The sequence below is a fragment of the Dreissena polymorpha genome, chromosome 3 (assembly GCF_020536995.1).
Source record: "Dreissena polymorpha isolate Duluth1 chromosome 3, UMN_Dpol_1.0, whole genome shotgun sequence".
Lineage (NCBI taxonomy): Eukaryota > Metazoa > Mollusca > Bivalvia > Myida > Dreissenidae > Dreissena > Dreissena polymorpha.
In genome coordinates this window covers 74,240,960-74,258,309 of record NC_068357.1, presented here as the reverse complement: position 1 = coordinate 74,258,309, position 17,350 = coordinate 74,240,960, and the positions used below count along the sequence as shown (strand labels likewise).

The 17,350-nt window shown below is 40.7% G+C and overlaps 1 protein-coding gene across 1 annotated transcript; it reads right to left on the bottom strand.

Annotated features, from left to right (window-relative positions):
* Positions 1-7,701: 7,701 nt before the first annotated feature.
* Positions 7,702-15,497, bottom strand: LOC127872336 (uncharacterized). The gene is made up of 7 exons (XM_052415668.1): positions 15,301-15,497; positions 14,833-14,972; positions 14,093-14,291; positions 12,893-13,083; positions 11,717-11,873; positions 10,506-10,706; positions 7,702-7,894 (listed from the first exon to the last, which is right to left on the bottom strand). The coding sequence occupies exons 1-7, from the start codon at positions 15,495-15,497 to the stop codon at positions 7,702-7,704; spliced, it is 1,278 nt and encodes a 425-aa protein (XP_052271628.1).
* Between the last annotated feature and the right edge of the window lie 1,853 nt (positions 15,498-17,350).

Below are 17,350 nucleotides of genomic sequence, written 5' to 3'. Positions count from 1 at the left end.
AATGTGATACGCATATATGTGTGTTGTAACGCCCTACATGCAAACCCTTGTGTCCAAGTCTCTCCACTTCTCCCTAAAGTCTCCTCACTTCTCCCTAAATCAGTGTCCAGGGAGAAGTCACTTCTCCCTAAAATTTGAGCCCAGCGTGAGCCCTGTTGTGTGTGTCCTAAAACTTTTACCAAAACTTTAACCTTTGCTTAAGTTTGGTCATAACTTTTTGAATATTGAAGATAGCAACTTGATATTTGGCATGCATTTGTATCTCAAATAGCTACGCATTTTGAGTGGTGAAAGGTCAAGGTCATCCTTCAAGGTCAAAAGTAAAAAAAAATACAATCCAAGGGAAGTAATAAGCTTTAAAAGGGAGATAATTTGTAAGTCTCTCAAATGATATGTTGAAATTTAATTTCAAAGAGGCGCAATAGGGGGCATTGTGTTTCTGACAAACACATCTATTTTTCTTCTATAATTTATTGTCTCTCAATTCTTCGACCTACTTCATGACCCTTTCCTCTGAACTGCTTTCTCTTCTACTCGGCGTTTGACACTATCGGGAGTCCGAGACTCCTTACTCCTTCATTAAAATGAGACTCAGACTCCTTGTTTTTGCGTCAGGGGAGTCCGTTGAACTCCTTCAAAATCATCTTTGAATTTAAAAAAATCAGTTGATTTCCTTATTGTTTCGCAAGATCAGAATGTCCGAACTTTTGTGGGTCTGAAAAATGTGCCCCACATCATTTTGCTTGAACACATGGACAAAAACAAAAGAATCCGAAATATTTATTTTGGTTCCCTGTCACTGTCCGTGCGTGTAGTAATAGGGGAACATGCAAACTATGAAACGGTCGTGGTCGTTTTTTTTCACTGATATTTTTGCTGTAGGAAATTAGCTTCGCTGAACAGTTTCTTATTACTATAACAATCATCACAATTAATACCCAATTTTTTTACACATTGTATGTTTTATGGCCCCAAGGTATTGAAGATCAGACTGGTTGTGAATTATTTGAGCGTGAATGACCCATGTCACTATCAATCGATGATTTCAGTGGTTTATTGCAGTCTGTAGGCATTGTCATACCAACCACACTAATCGGTTCCTACTGTGTACTCCTTCACGATAAAATCGTGGCAAGTTACTTAAGAGACTGATGATGACAACAGGGTGTAATCCTCGTGGAAATTGTGATTTGCATGCAAAATATTGTCTAAACATGTTTTTTATGGTGTAAAAACCCTATGAAGAAATTACAATAAAATTAGAATTGTATTGTGTTTCCCAATTTTCACGTTCGTGGAAATATTATAAAGAATATATATAAAGCCATGAGAAATACAGGGTTTTTAACACCCTTTCGATATGATTTAGTTATTATTACACTAACAAAGCAGAATGCTCCGATAATGATTTTTAACCCTAATGTTGAGGTTAAACAAGCAATCATAATGCATAACAGCAAATAGTATATGTTGAAATCTTACGATGAATTTTAATGATTAACTTAGGAATGCGTTAAATATTGCTATGTGATATAACAAATATTGAACCGCAGTCACTTACAACTTCGATCTAAAAACAAATATACAATTAACATTTAACATTTCATGGATTGACATGTGTTAATGGCCAAAAATATGATATAAAAAAGTGTTTTAATTGTTGGACTCCTTGAAATCTGTCCGGACTCCTAAATTTCAAAAGTTAGGAGTCCTTGGACTCCTTACTCAGATTAGTCGAACACTGCTTCTGTTTGAAATACATGGCCCCCATTTCTCATCAGCCTTCAGTATCATGAGCACTTCATTCACATCATCCAGGGCAGGGCCTTCGTTTTGCACTTTTTTTACTGCCGAATATCACTGGCTTCCCCCATGAAAAAGTATACTTTTTTTCCCTTATTTCAGCTAAAAATTCCCCCTTCAATTTTTATTTTTTTTAACCTATGATGCCAGCTGGTATCATGCTACTAACCTTTGATTAAATGTATATTTATGTAAATCACATTAAAATATAGCAATTGTAGGTGTTGAATGGTTGGTGAAAAGATCTAAAATTCCTATTTTCGCCCAAAACAAGGCCACCGGCAATATTATGGTTTAAATTAACAAAATTCTTAAATTCACAGTTATACCCAGGTATATGTTTTACAGTACTATTGGAAAATTTGGTTTCCTGTAGGCATAGGAGGTACCATTGAATGAAATGATTTGCAGGTTACTGTCCATAGTGGTGTGAAATTAACTTGCGTTTAAACTGATTTAATTTATGATGAGGAGATTTAACTCCTAGTTTATGGCCTGCACAGGCCTCTTTGAGTTTCGCAGGGGTCCTGGTAAGTCGAACATGTTTTTTATTAACGCAGAGGGTACCGCTGGCCGGGGGGGGGGGGCATCCTGGATCTGCTACTATTGGCGGATCCCCAGTTCCAGAATGGATTTTATTAGTTAGGGATTTATCATGGGGGATGACCTTTGCTAGTGATTCTCTGCATTTTTTTAATCGAGAATCAATTTTGTTATAGATGTAGGATATAACACGACTCCCAGTGGGCCTTTTCTGGTCCTTTAGTATCTCAGCAACCAGATCCGCCAGCTCGTGAGATATATTTTCCTATATGTGGGACCTGTTGCTGGCGGATCCTTGATTTTGATAAATGAGTCCCCAGCAAACGAGTTACGTCTGCTGGTGTTGTCGGTAGGGGAGCTCATTGGGGATGTCTGGGAGTCGACCATTCTGGGACGGTTAGGGGGGACACTAACTCAGGGTTCCTACTCTATTTCACAGACACCAGAGATAGTAAGATTCTCCAATATATTGGAGTGCACCGACACCAGAGAGTCTCTCCCCGTCACATCAAACATAGAGTCGTCAGACAGTGTAAGGCCACTACAGGTGGTGTCGCCGTCAGTCGTGTTGGACGGGGAGGACACCCTGGTAGCCACAGGAGGGCGTCTCTGTGTGGGTGAATCCCCCTGGATAGGCGATACAGGAGGGGTGGTGTGTATGTCAGGTTATGATTGAGTACCGGTTCCACAAAAGTAACCTTTGGGGAGGGTTCCCTATTAATAGGCTGAGGTGGGGTACTCTAACCCGCTAGCCCCTCAACTAATAAAAATTGGTGCATGTCCTCCCGGCTTGGGGCGAGATAGTACCGAGAGAGGCATGTTTAGGTGAAAAAGCGGAACTGGTGGTGATGATGGTGTTTTGGGCGCCTACACTGTGGCTCACAGTGTCAGGTGCAAGAAGCCTGCTCTCTGCCTCGGACCAGGTGACCCCATAAAAATTGGCAAAGGTGGCTATATGGATAGCCCTCTTATAGGAGGGGCACCTCTGGTAGGATGCGGAGTGCTGGCCGCCACAGTTGGCGCACAAACGAAATTTGTTTGTTCACCTTCTTTGGCAAGTAGCGCCAGCACAGCGGCAGCAAGAGGTGATATTTGAGCATTTACCCCTGCTGGCTATATGTCCAAAGCCCTGGCAATTGAAACAACAGGCAGGTGTGACAGGGCAGGGACGAATGTCGAGGGCTATACTAGTGTCCTTGACAAATTTTTTATTTGGGACTGGTATGGACGTTAAGAAAGAGATTTTGACCAGTCTCGGAAAGCCAGATAGGGCAGGGCGATAAGGTTCAACCCTTTCCAAATTGGTGATGAGAATATCAGAAATAGGGATCGCAGGTTTGAAAGAAAGAGATGTCTGAAGTTCCATCAAGTCCTGGCTTTCCGGGATCCCTGCTATATGACCGTGAACCGTCCTCATGTTGGACGGGGGATAAGGCCCAGACCGGGACATTACCAAGGAAAAAAGTACCCCTAGAAAGAAGGGTGGCAAGCGCTTGAGCGGACTTGAGCTATAATAGCATGCAGCTAGACGCCAAGGGCACCGTCCGCTCAACTAGTCCGGGGAGTACCTCCGCCAAACATTAGGCCAGTTGGAAAATGGTGAGAAAGGACATGATGGGGGCTACACTTCCAGCTGACTGGAGGAGGCACTTAAAGGGCATGGTGTTGTGGGATAGGTGATGCCTATCCGACCCTGAACGTGCCTCCCCCAGTAAAGGGGTCAGGTTTTGACACTGCCCCTTGGATGGTTTGTTGGATGATCTTTTGTGAGACGACACTTTGGGTGGTTTACACAAGATTGTTTGAAAAGAAATGAAAAAGAAAGGAATAATGCTGGTTTAGTGGCAATCCTAAATGTAATGTGTGTGAATATCACAATGATTTTTAATTAGCACAGTTCACAGTACGTGTAAAGCATTAAATGTAGGCACCGCACTGGTAAACAACCCAATTTAGTATATATAATTAAATAAAGATGGTTAATTAGTCATTTGGTAATTTTTAATTTATATGATGAAAGAGCCAAAAGTAATTCCAAATACCAAATGACGTCCAAAATGCTACAAGTTTATAGAAAATTACGAAAAGACAAAAAAAGAATCAATGGACAGGCAAGGGACAATACAGCGTAGTGTTTAGGTGATGTTGTAATGGTCGGCCCACTCTGTTTCGTCTGTTTTCTTTGTTTTCTTTTTATATGGCGGTTTTATCTTTGTTTACAATTTTTTCTTTGCGTTAATGGCGACCGGAAGCTGAATCGATAGGTGCTGATTATAAGTCTTAATGTTGCTCAATAATTTAAGTTGCTGAAACCAAATTGTTTACAAAAAATAACTTCCTGTGCTCCAAATAACTTGCTGTGCTTCAACCAATCAAAAGTGGTTTGTTTTCAAATAGATGGTGCCAGAACCAATCAAAAGTCTATAAACACCCCTTTGTTTGGGCTAGATGGAGCACTGATAGAGGGATTAGTGTTTATGATGCTAATGGATCTCTTATCTGATCCTGATCTTATCTGATATTTATTGAATAATAAACAGCACACTTAGCATATTATATTTAATTGTGAATATTTCAATATAACATACTGAATGGTGTTAACAAATAATAATAATATTATAAATATTATTTAAATTGTTTTTTAAATGTATGTTAATAGTCAATGTGGTAGACATTAATTGAATTGGGGTTAAATATCAGTGTAAGAAAGTTCAAATACTTATTTTTTATGTTGTGGTGATTCTGGCAAGCCCACATAATATTTTTGACACTTTCAATATTTTTAATTAGTTACCCACAGCCTGATTTAGTTGTACTTTTCCCTTTAAAAGCTGCTCTACTGATTCACATATTTTATGAGCAGACAAATTGCAATAATAAGACCATAAACCTTATGTGAAGATAAAAAAGAATTCAGTACAATCCTCCTATTAAACTATATCTCTGTCCTTTAACTTCAGTTATTTGCTATAGTGTTGCTGTTTTTTATGAAGATGCGCTAAAACTACACTTGTACAGAAATACTATTTTTTGCAAATCAGAAGATACACTAATATGCACAAAAAATGCACTTCATTAAAAAAAAATGCACTTATTGCATAAAAAGATGCACATTGTCTACAGAAGATACACTAAAAGTACAGTAAAATACACTTTAAGATAATGAAAATACAGAAAAAATGCACTTTAGTGCACTTAATTATGAAAAAAGTGCAGAAAAAATACACTTTTAAGTATAAATGCAAAAAAAGTAAACTTTTTAAAAAGTGCATTTTATTTTGAGAAGGCAGGCGCTTATTATATTTGCAATGAAATTCAGCGTTTTGTGATTGCAAAACTCTGGCGGAAAAATGGCAACTGTTGATTTTGTTAAGCAAGCGTCATTAAATAAACAAACATCGTCAAGAAGTACAAGTCTTCCCATTGAAACTCCTACCATTGTTAATGATAGTAATTTAATATCAAGTGACTCTTTTGCATCGTCATCGATGATTTCCGAAAGCAAAGTGCTGTCTGATATTCAATAAGTTGAAAGCAGTAGTTCTTCAGAAGAACATGAAGCGCCTCCTAATTAAATGGTGCCTGATGTGACTGAAGACTTTGTGTGAGCTTACAATGTATTATGTGGAAAACTGTTGATCATGGTGGTGTTTGTGATAAAAGATACTGAACTGATTCATGTAGTTTTAAATCCCAAAATATTTTCCTAATTTCTAGAAAATGCTGATAAAATTCTCAATTTCAAAGCCATGGGCTATCTTCCCAAAAAGCTGAAAAAAGACCTGAAATAGAAGTGTTACTTATTTTCTCACGAATAGTTTTTTATTAAAGTTTTGCGCGTGAATACAGTTGGATTACTTTAGTTGGATTGAGATTTCTGTTTTCGGTCGCAAGTACTTTTTATTAGCAAATTACCATAAAGCATTGGGGGATGGGGGGATTAAATGAGAATCACAGTCAAATAAAGTACATTATGTCCCTTTATATTGTTTCCTTAATCAAGTTTATAAATTACGCATGCTTATAAATTAATAAAACGCATTTTACCTATGTGATGTCAATTTCCGTTTTGATGGTTTTGGGTCGGAACCAGGTTGCAGCGATGAAAAGTTGGAACAGTTGGTAAATCTCTTCACTTGCAGATGTCAGTGGTATCATAGTCGTGTGTATTTTGGGAGGGATAATGTGTTCTATATCAATAAACTGCATTTTAAATAAGCTTTTCAAAGATGCAACAATCTTAATACAGTACGATCAGATGACAATTAAATCGCAGAGTGAAGTCGGAGACAACAAACGGATCGTATCTCAAAATAGATTTGAAACCCCTCATTGCAATCAAAAACAGGCCGATAATTCAGAAAATCTCCGGCAGTTTCCTGGTAAAACACGTCAGTACCTATTTTTAAACGGAATGCCGCTATATACGGTTTTTGATTGGTTTCCTCGTAGTGACGTGTTTTCTCGATAAAAATAGGTTATAATGTAAAAGCTGGGATCGCCCAGGATCGTCCGGGGTGGATGAAGGCAACCCGACATTAACACAAAGTTACTATAAAATTATTAGTTATTTATCAATTTTAAATAATTGTAATTTGTTTGATCGATTAGAAGTGTTTTGACAATCTTTTTTACGCAATTCAATTAGCAAAACTAATATTAATGGTCGATCCCGGCTTTTAGTAGAGAGTTAACCATGTACAATTGTTACAACTACCGTAACATGTTATTTTGCGAAACCTAAGATTCACTAACCATTTGTTGTCAGACGGTAACCGCGGCAATCTATGTAAAAAAAGGTTTGGCTTTACTGGTAGGAATGGGGGTTCCTCAGATAAGAAAAGATCTTCCAAAATTGTGTGAAGATTAAAATAGATGTCTTAAGTAGATAAATATTGAATTCATTAGCATTAGTAAGGAAAGCTAATAAGAATTATTGAATCATAATTGCGCATCTCTACGCACAAGAAAATACAAGTTGAATGATAAATATAAAGGTTTTGATATACTTGGGTCAGGGCATATGAAAGATTGGTCAGGGCTAGTAGGTTCTGCATTTACAAGCCCGAATGGGCTAGTTGAAAAATAGTTAGTGTTAAGCCCTGATAGTGCCATGGATAAGCACAGCATTATGTGACTGCGTAGTGACTGCCGCAGTGGCAGATTTGGATACGAAGGGAGATGGGGGGAAAGAATCCTCATGGTCAATCTGCACACCTGAATCCATGATGGCCTCAAGAATTGCGGCTGCATTATGTGCTTCCAGCGTCATTGTCCCTTGTTCATAGGCAGTCACCAGAACCAAAACCTGTGCAGTTCCTTGTGCCTTAAGATGCGATATGAATCTTTTGTAAGCTATTTCACTTCATCTTTATCCCCATTGTTCACAAAAATGTCCAGAGTTTTAATAATTGGAACCATGGCCAATGCCATGTACTTCTGGCATGCTTGCATAGCTAGATCAGCAGGTCTAGCTGTCTTGAAAGCCTGCCACAGTTCCTTGTTGACTTTAGGGACCGTATGGAATTGCTGGGGGTTCGGTGTTTCTCTTCCAGCAATTTGAAAGCTTTATCATGAAGAGGCCCATCAATGGCATTATTCATGAGATCGCCGAGTTTTTCACTCACCGCTGGTCCGAATTGCACTTTTTTAGCGTAGCACTCCTGAATCTCTAAGAAACTTGACACTTTCGGTTTCAGTTTGATCTGTTTGTTTGGAGGCCATAAGTGCGTCCAAATCGTTGACGTCCTCACGATCGCTATCGTCAGTAACTTCCTTTGACGAAGTGTTAGTTGTAGCTTTTGTTTCTATAGTATTTTGTAATGCAGCAACACTAAAAACAAGTCGAGAAAGAATATCCATACTTTGCTCCTCGGACTGTCATTCTTTCCTACATTATGGACAGTTTATGGACTGGGACGCATTTCCATCATGATTTGCCTCTGGTTCTGAATTTTGGTTTCCCAGTGTAGAACGCACATCCTGTGACGTAATACGCACGTCCGCAGCCTCCTCCCCGTCTACCAAATACAGCGGGTTACGTATCGGGGGTTTCTCGAGTCTGTATTAAGCTGGATCTGTTGTGGTCGGGGTTTTCCCCTTCTAAGTCCACATATGAAGCGGTTTCACTGGCGTTCCCAGCTTTAAACCTATTAAGTTCCCGAGCTCTCCGTAGCACTATTTCTTGTATTGAATCCATTTCAGATTCAGCCCAGGGCTCGACATTAACTTTTGAAGCCACTTGTCCAGTCGGAAATGAAGACCATAATTTCACTTGTACTGACCAAAAAGCAACTTGTCCTGACCATTATATCTTATTCTGCTCAGTACTTTGGAAAATAATGAAATAATACAAAATGCTCAAATAATAAAGACTCGAATCGTTCAAAATACATGTAAACATAATTGTAGGCACTTTCAATACAAAAAGAACTGACTAGAATAACAGGAAAACTCAAGATTATTGATTTTTAAACATTATACAAAGCCATAATACCTGACAAAAACTTGTGTGTTGCCACCATAAAACAGAAAATGTTATTAAAGTGATGTATATGTACAGTACTTAACTGATATTTTAAAAAACAATATCTTTCTATACATAGAGATGATGTCACTACGTTAATTGTCTGTAAGATCGGTGTGTACCGGTGTCGTAAAATGCTTATTCTTTACAAGGGAGAATATTCTTGTTATCTTGGCAAAGAATTTTTTTTTAAGGGTTGCTTCCCTTGTGAACAGTACAGTGTAGTACATGTATCACTATTCCTTAGAAAGTGTAGACATGTCCTTTCTACATATATTTGCTATCTTCTTTCAGAGCCTTTCGAATCCTGAATACATTGTCTTCAAGTCTGTCCAATCTTTTTAGACTTCTTGATGTTGATTAGTCTGTCCAATCTTTTAAGAATTCTCGATGTCGATGTTTCATTTAATAATTGTGAAGAAATATTTTGAAGTAAAACAAAATATAGTGTCACGTAATCGTTCATAGTTCATGGACTACACATAGTTACTAACAATGTTCAATCTCTTAAATTACCAGTGTGTAGCCTATCATTCGATATCTCGTCATGCGCATAATGTCAAGATGACGAGTTTTGCATTAACTACCATTTTCTCGTGCCGCGCATGGGACAAGTCGGTCCCTCTCTATTTATGTTAATTTCTCTGCATAATATAGGATAAAATATTCAACACCACATATCAGTTTCTAGTCCAATTTAATGTCTAACATACTTAAAATTTTCAGTTCTACAAATACGTTGTGATTGCTACATGATTGTGTCTTTCTCGATCCGTACGTCTCCAAGTCTAAACACTAACTGTCTTGTTTCCCTCTAACATCTGGCCCGTGAAACTCAGTTATGAATCCCATTGGTCAGTGTTCTATACGTGCTTGTTCCTGATAGGCTGAATTTCAACCTACTGGAGAAGTCACTATTCAAGTATGCACACGTTAATGAGCGTTGTGGTACAAATAATAAATAATGCAAATACAGCCTAAGGCTTCATACACCAGGTCCAAATATTTAATCTTTTGAGCGTCATGCATACTCGCCACTGATATACTTGTCAATATTTCGTACATAAAGAAAACCCAAATATTTGACCCAATTTCCCATCATTATTTGACAATAGCATGTACACTAATATTTTTTTTTTTAAGATGCATAACTTTACTTGCATATTCTACACTTTTCCCACATGAGACCGAGGGGTATACAGGTGGTTAAGTTTTCATCCTCAAAAGCTGCAGTGTTACCATCCACTTTTCATCAAAACGGCTACTAATGTTTTCTTGCAATTGTCTTCGGCATTGTTCTGAACTGCTTATGCAATTGCTCAGGTGGTTAAGTTTTCATAGTCATTATTTAACTAATCATCAATCATTATGTATTGCAGGTAGCAGTCAATCATTTGAAATAAAAGTGATCAAGGAATTTGTCTATGTCATTTATGACTGCTGCCTTGGATTATTTTCCAAAACCTCCCGCATTTGCCCCGCTTTTGATCTTTATTATCCCTCGCCATAGGCGGAGGGATATTGTTTTCGCGTTGTTTGCCATTCGTACATCTGTCATTCCGTCCGTCCGGAACTTTTGTGTCCGGAGCCATATCTTGGAAGTGCTTTGGCGGATTTCATTGAAAAATATTACTGGAGTGCCTGGAGCGGCTGGAGTGTCTGTCGCTGGAGTGCCTGGGCGGCTGGAGTGCCTGTCACTGGAGTGCCTGGGGCGGCTGGAGTGCCTTTCACTGGAGTGCCTGGGGCAGCTGGACTGTGCCTGGGTCGGATGGACTGCCTGGTGCGACTGGATTGCCTGGCATGGTGGCAATCAGTGCTGGCGTGCCTGGCATGGCTGGTAAGGCACAAAAAAATGCCAGAAGCTATTTCGGGGAATATCAATTCAATGAATTTGCTTGTTGCTCTCTTGTTGCAAACAAGTGATCAAAGACGTAACCTACACTGTCATGCTCTAAGTTCTTAGTTGACCCCTTTTACACACTTGACGCAGGGTTCCTACCACCTGTACCTTTGGGGCAGGCTCACGATGAAGAGTCACAGTGACCCCACTCACCACAAGTAGTGCACTTGACTTCAGTTTGTCATAGTAGCTTTGAACTTCAATGCCCTTGGAAGACAGATTTTCTAGTCTGTGTTGTGTTGTTTCAATCTGAGTGTTCACAAAACTAATGACAGTATGATCATTTTGAAGTTGGACTATCAGGTTGTTCAACTGCTTATTGGACATGCATGTACTTATATGAACCAGTCAGCAATACAATTGTCCACTGTTATTTAATTTAAAAGTCCTTTTGCTTCCGGACAGCCCTTGATGGTCTCCTGTTTTATGCACTTCAGGCCAGTGAGTAAGTAGGTTAAAAGTAAGAAACTCGCAGCCATTTTGAAGGCGGTTGATGCGGAGGTGCGCGTGTGAAATGGTTGAGGCAGAGGTGCGCGTGTAAGACAGTTACCATCCACTTTTCATCAAAACGGCTACTGATGTTTTCTTGCAATTGTCTTCGGCATTGTTCTGAACTGCTTATGCAATTGCTCTGGTGGTTAAGTTTTCATAGTCATTATTTAACTAATCATCAATCATTATGTATTGCAGGTAGCAGTCAATCATTTGAAATAAAAGTGATCAAGAAATTTGTCTATGTCATTTATGACTGCTACCTTGGATTATTTTCCAAAACCTCCCGCATTTGCCCCGCTTTTGATCTTCATTATCCCTCGCCATAGGCGGAGGGAAATTGTTTTCGCGTTGTTTGCCATTCGTCCATCTGTCATTCCGTCCGTCCTGAACTTTTGTGTCCGGAGCCATATCTTGGAAGTGCTTTGGCGGATTTCATTGAAAAATATTACTGGAGTGCCTGGGGCGGCTGGAGTGCCTGTCGCTGGAGTGCCTTGGCGGCTGGAGTGCCTGGGGCGGCTGGAGTGCCTTTCACTGGAGTGCCTGGGTCAGGTGGACTGCCTGGTGCGACTGGAGTGCCTTGCGTGGTGGCAATCAGTGCTGGCATGGCTGGTAAGGCACAAAAAAATGCCAGAAGCTATATCGGGGAATGTCAATTCAACGAATTTGCTTGTTGCTCTCTTGTTGCAAACAACTGATCAAAGACGTAACCTACGCTGTCATGCTCTAAGTTCTTAGTTGACCCCTTTTACACACTTGATGCAGGGTTCCTTCCACCTGTACCTTTGGGGCAGGCTCACGATGAAGAGTCTAAGTGACCCCACTCACCACAAGTAGTGCACTTGACTTCAGTTAGTCATAGTAGCTTTGAACTTCAATGCCCTTGGAAGACAGATTTTCTAGTCTGTGTTGTGTTGTTTCAATCTCTGAGTGTTCACAAAACTAATGACAGTATGATGATTTTGAAGTTGGACTATCAGGTTGTTCAACTGCTTATTGGACATGCATGTACTTATATGAACCAGTCAGCAATACCATTGTCCACTGTTATTTTTATTTAAAAGTCCTTTTGCTTCCGGACAGCCCTTGATGGTCTCCTGTTTTATGCACTTCAGGCCAGTGAGTAAGTAGGTTAAAAGTAAGAAACTCGCAGCCATTTTGAAGGCGGTTGAGGGGGAGGTGCGCGTGTGAGATGGTTATGGCAGAGGTGCGCGTGTAAGACAGTTACCATCCACTTTTCATCAAAACGGCTACTGATGTTTTCTTGCAATTGTCTTCGGCATTGCTATGAACTGCTTATGCAATTGCTCAGGTGGTTAAGTTTTCATAGTCATTATTTAACTAATCATCAATCATTATGTATTGCAGGTAGCAGTCAATCATTTGAAATAAAAGTGATCAAGGAATTTGTCTATGTCATTTATGACTGCTACCTTGGATTATTTTCCAAAACTTCCCGCATTTGCCCCGCTTTTGATCTTCATTATCCCTCGCCATAGGCGGAGGGATATTGTTTTCGCGTTGTTTGCCATTCGTCCATCTGTCATTCTGTCCGTCCGGAACTTGTGTCCGGAGCCATATCTTGGAAGTGCTTTGGCGGATTTCATTGAAAAATATTACTGGAGTGCCTGGAGCGGCTGGAGTGTCTGTCGCTGGAGTGCCTGGGTGGCTGGAGTGCCTGTCACTGGAGTGCCTGGGGCGGCTGGAGTGCCTTTCACTGGAGTGCCTGGGGCAGCTGGAGTGCCTGGGTCGGATGGACTGCCTGGTGCGACTGGATTGCCTGGCATGGTGGCAATCAGTGCTGGCGTGCCTGGCATGGCTGGTAAGGCACAAAAAAATGCCAGAAGTTATTTCGGGGAATATCAATTCAACGAATTTTCTTGTTGCTCTCTTGTTGCAAACAAGTGATCAAAGACGTAACCTACACTGTCATGCTCTAAGTTCTTAGTTGACCCCTTTTACACACTTGACGCAGGGTTCCTACGACCTGTCCCTTTGGGGCAGGCTCACGATGAAGAGTCACAGTGACCCCACTCACCACAAGTAGTGCACTTGAATTCAGTTTGTCATAGTAGCTTTGAACTTCAATGCCCTTGGAAGACAGATTTTCTAGTCAGTGTTGTGTTGTTTCAATCTGAGTGTTCACAAAACTAATGACAGTATGATCATTTTGAAGTTGGACTATCAGGTTGTTCAACTGCTTATTGGACATGCATGTACTTATATGAACCAGTCAGCAATACAATTGTCCACTGTTATTTAATTTAAAAGTCCTTTTGCTTCCGAAAGCCCTTGATGGTCTCCTGTTTTATGCACTTCAGGCCAGTGAGTAACTAGTTTAAAAGTAAGAAACTCGCAGCCATTTTGAAGGTGGTTGAGGCGGAGGTGCGCGTGTGAAATGGTTGAGGCAGAGGTGCGCGTGTAAGACAGTTACCATCCACTTTTCATCAAAACGGCTACTGATGTTTTCTTGCAATTGTCTTCGGCATTGTTCTGAACTGCTTATGCAATTGCTCTGGTGGTTAAATTTTCATAGTCATTATTTAACTAATTATCAATCATTATTTATTGCAGGTAGCAGTCAATCATTTGAAATAAAAGTGATCAAGGAATTTGTCTATGTCATTTATGACTGCTACCTTGGATTATTTTCCAAAACCTCCCGCATTTGCCCCGCTTTTGATCTTCATTATCCCTCGCCATAGGCGGAGGGATATTGTTTTCGCGTTGTTTGCCATTCGTCCATCTGTCATTCCGTCCGTCCGGAACTTTTGTGTCCGGAGCCATATCTTGGAAGTGCTTTGGCGGATTTCATTGAAAAATATTACTGGAATGCCTGGAGCGGCTGGAGTGCCTGTCGCTGGAGTGCCTGGGCAGCTGGAGTGCCTGTCACTGGAGTGCCTGGGGCGGCTGGAGTGCCTTTCACTGGAGTGCCTGGGGCGGCTGGAGTGCCTGGGTCGGATGGACTGCCTGGTGCGACTGGATTGCCTGGCATGGTGGCAATCAGTGCTGGCGTGCCTGGCATGGCTGGTAAGGCACAAAAAAATGCCAGAAGCTATTTCGGGGAATATCAATTCAACGAATTTGCTTGTTGCTCTCTTGTTGCAAACAAGTGATCAAAGACGTAACCTATGCTGTCATGCTCTAAGTTCTTAGTTGACCCCTTTTACACACTTGATGCAGGGTTCCTACCACCTGTACCTTTGGGGCAGGCTCACGATGAAGAGTCACAGTGACCCCACTCACCACAAGTAGTGCACTTGACTTTAGTTTGTCATAGTAGCTTTGAACTTCATTGCCCTTGGAAGACAGATTTTCTAGTCTGTGTTGTGCTGTTTCAATCTCTGAGTGTTCACAAAACTAATGACAGTATGATCATTTTGAAGTTGGACTATCAGGTTGTTCAACTGTTTATTGGACATGCATGTACTTATATGAACCAGTCAGCAATACAATTGTCCACTGTTATTTAATTTAAAAGTCCTTTTGCTTCCGGACAGCCCTTGATGGTCTCCTGTTTTATGCACTTCAGGCCAGTGAGTAAGTAGGTTAAAAGTAAGAAACTCACAGCCATTTTGAAGGCGGTTGAGGCGGAGGTGCGCTGTGAGATGGTTGAGGCAGAGGTGCGCGTGTAAGACAGCTACCATCCACTTTTCATCAAAACGGCTACTGATGTTTTCTTGCAATTGTCTTCGGCATTGTTCTGAACTGCTTATGCAATTGCTCAGGTGGTTAAGTTTTCATAGTCATTATTTAACTAATCATCAATCATTATGTATTGCAGGTAGCAGTCAATCATTTGAAATAAAAGTGATCAAGGAATTTGTCTGTCATTTATGACTGCTACCTTGGATTATTTTCCAAAGCCTCCCGCATTTGCCCCGCTTTTGATCTTCATTATCCCTCGCCATAGGCGGAGGGATATTGTTTTCGCGTTGTTTGCCATTCGTCCATCTGTCATTCCGTCCGTCCGGAACTTTTGTGTCCGGAGCCATATCTTGGAAGTGCTTTGGCGGATTTCATTGAAAAATATTACTGGAGTGCCTGGAGCGGCTGGAGTGTCTGTCGCTGAAGTGCCTGGGCTGCTGGAGTGCCTGTCACTGGAGTGCCTGGGGCGGCTGGAGTGCCTTTCACTGGAGTGCCTTGGGCAGCTGGAGTGCCTGGGTCGGATGGACTGCCTGGTGCGACTGGATTGCCTGGCATGGTGGCAATCAGTGCTGGCGTGCCTGGCATGGCTGGTAAGGCACAAAAAAATGCCAGAAGCTATTTCAGGGAATATCAATTTAACGAATTTGCTTGTTGCTCTCTTGTTGCAAACAAGTGATCAAAGACGTAACCTACACTGTCATGCTCTAAGTTCTTTGTTGACCCCTTTTACACACTTGACGCAGGGTTCCTACCACCTGTACCTTTGGGGCAGGCTCACGATGAAGAGTCACAGTGACCCCACTCACCACAAGTAGTGCACTTGACTTCAGTTTGTCATAGTAGCTTTGAACTTCAATGCCCTTGGAAGACAGATTTTCTAGTCTGTGTTGTGTTGTTTCAATCTAAGTGTTCACAAAACTAATGACAGTATGATCATTTTGAAGTTGGACTATCAGGTTGTCCAACTGCTTATTGGACATGCATGTACTTATATGAACCAGTCAGCAATACAATTGTCCACTGTTATTTAATTTAAAAGTCCTTTTGCTTCCGGACAGCCCTTGATGGTCTCCTGTTTTATGCACTTCAGGCCAGTGAGTAAGTAGGTTAAAAGTAAGAAACTCGCAGCCATTTTGAAGTCAGTTGAGGCGGAGGTGCGCGTGTGAGATGGTTGAGGCAGAGGTGCGCGTGTGAGACGGTTGAGGAGGAGGTGCACCTTTTGCTTGTGATGCAGGTCAAGTCGATCGATAATCCAGGTGCAAAGGTTTGAGTCATGGTTTTCACATGGTGTTGTTACTTAGGAATTTAGCTTAGGGTTATGGTCATAAATCGGTGTTCATTGTTTTCGGTGTAATGAGCATGTAATTTGCCTGTGTTTTTTTACACGTGACTTCTTGTTGCTAATTGGTGTTAGGTTTTTGTTGTTAAGCAGTATTGAAGCGGCTTCTTTATAGGCGCGCAATAGTGGACGATTTTAACTATTGGTGCTTTTTTTGCGAACCCGACATATTTCTGAATGTATTTGAAAGGCGAAAACTTATTTGGTATAGTCTCACACAATGTTCGTTAACATTGTTGACAAGGAATAAACAAGATTATTTATTAAATCAGTTTTAAATTTGTATTGTTTGAGTCATATACTCACGATATAAATATTATGCATGAACATAAACACAAAAAAGTTGTTGTGAGCAATAAAACTAGTCAACAATAGATGCATTTTTATGCCCCCTTAGAAGAAGAGGGGGTATATTGTTTTGCACATGTCGGACCGTCCGTCTGTATGTCTGTCCGTTTGTCCGTCTGTATGTCCGTCCATCCACCAGATGGTTGCCGGATGATAACTCAAGAACGGTTAGGCCTAGGATCATGAAACTTCATAGGTACATTGATCATGACTTGCAGATGACCCCTATTGATTTTGAGGTCATTAGGTGAAAGGTCACTGTGACCCTAAATAGTAAAATGGTTTCCGGATGTTAACTTAAGAACGCTTATGCCTAGGATCATGATACTTCATAGGTACATTGATCATGACTCGCAGATGTCCCCTATTGATTTTCAGGTCACTAGGTCAAAGCTCAAGGTCATGGTAACCCGAAATAGTAAAATGGTTTCCGGATGATAACTCAAGAATCCTTATGCCTAGGATCATGAAACTTCAAAGGTACATTGATAATGACTCGCCGATGACCCCTATTGATTTTCAGGTCACTAGGTCAAACGTCAAGGTCATGGTAACCCGAAATAGTAAAATGGTTTCCGGATGATAACTCAAGAACGCTTATGCCTATGATCATGAAACTTCATAGGTACATTGATCAACACTCGCAGATACCCTTATTGATTTTCAGGTCACTAGGTCAAAGGTCAAGGTCACGGTGACCCGAAATAGTAAAAAAGGTTTCTGGATGATAACTCAAGAACGCTTATGCCTA

Coding starts and splice junctions, on each gene's coding strand:
- LOC127872336 (XM_052415668.1), bottom strand. CDS start 15,497: ATGCCAGGCACGCCAGCACTGATTGCCACCATGCCAGGCAATCCAGTC. Junction 14,973..15,300: donor CAGCCGCTCCAGGCACTCCA/GTAATATTTTTC, acceptor TTGCATAAGCAG/TTCAGAACAATGCCGAAGAC. Junction 14,292..14,832: donor CAACCGCCTTCAAAATGGCT/GTGAGTTTCTTA, acceptor GTGCCTTACCAG/CCATGCCAGGCACGCCAGCA.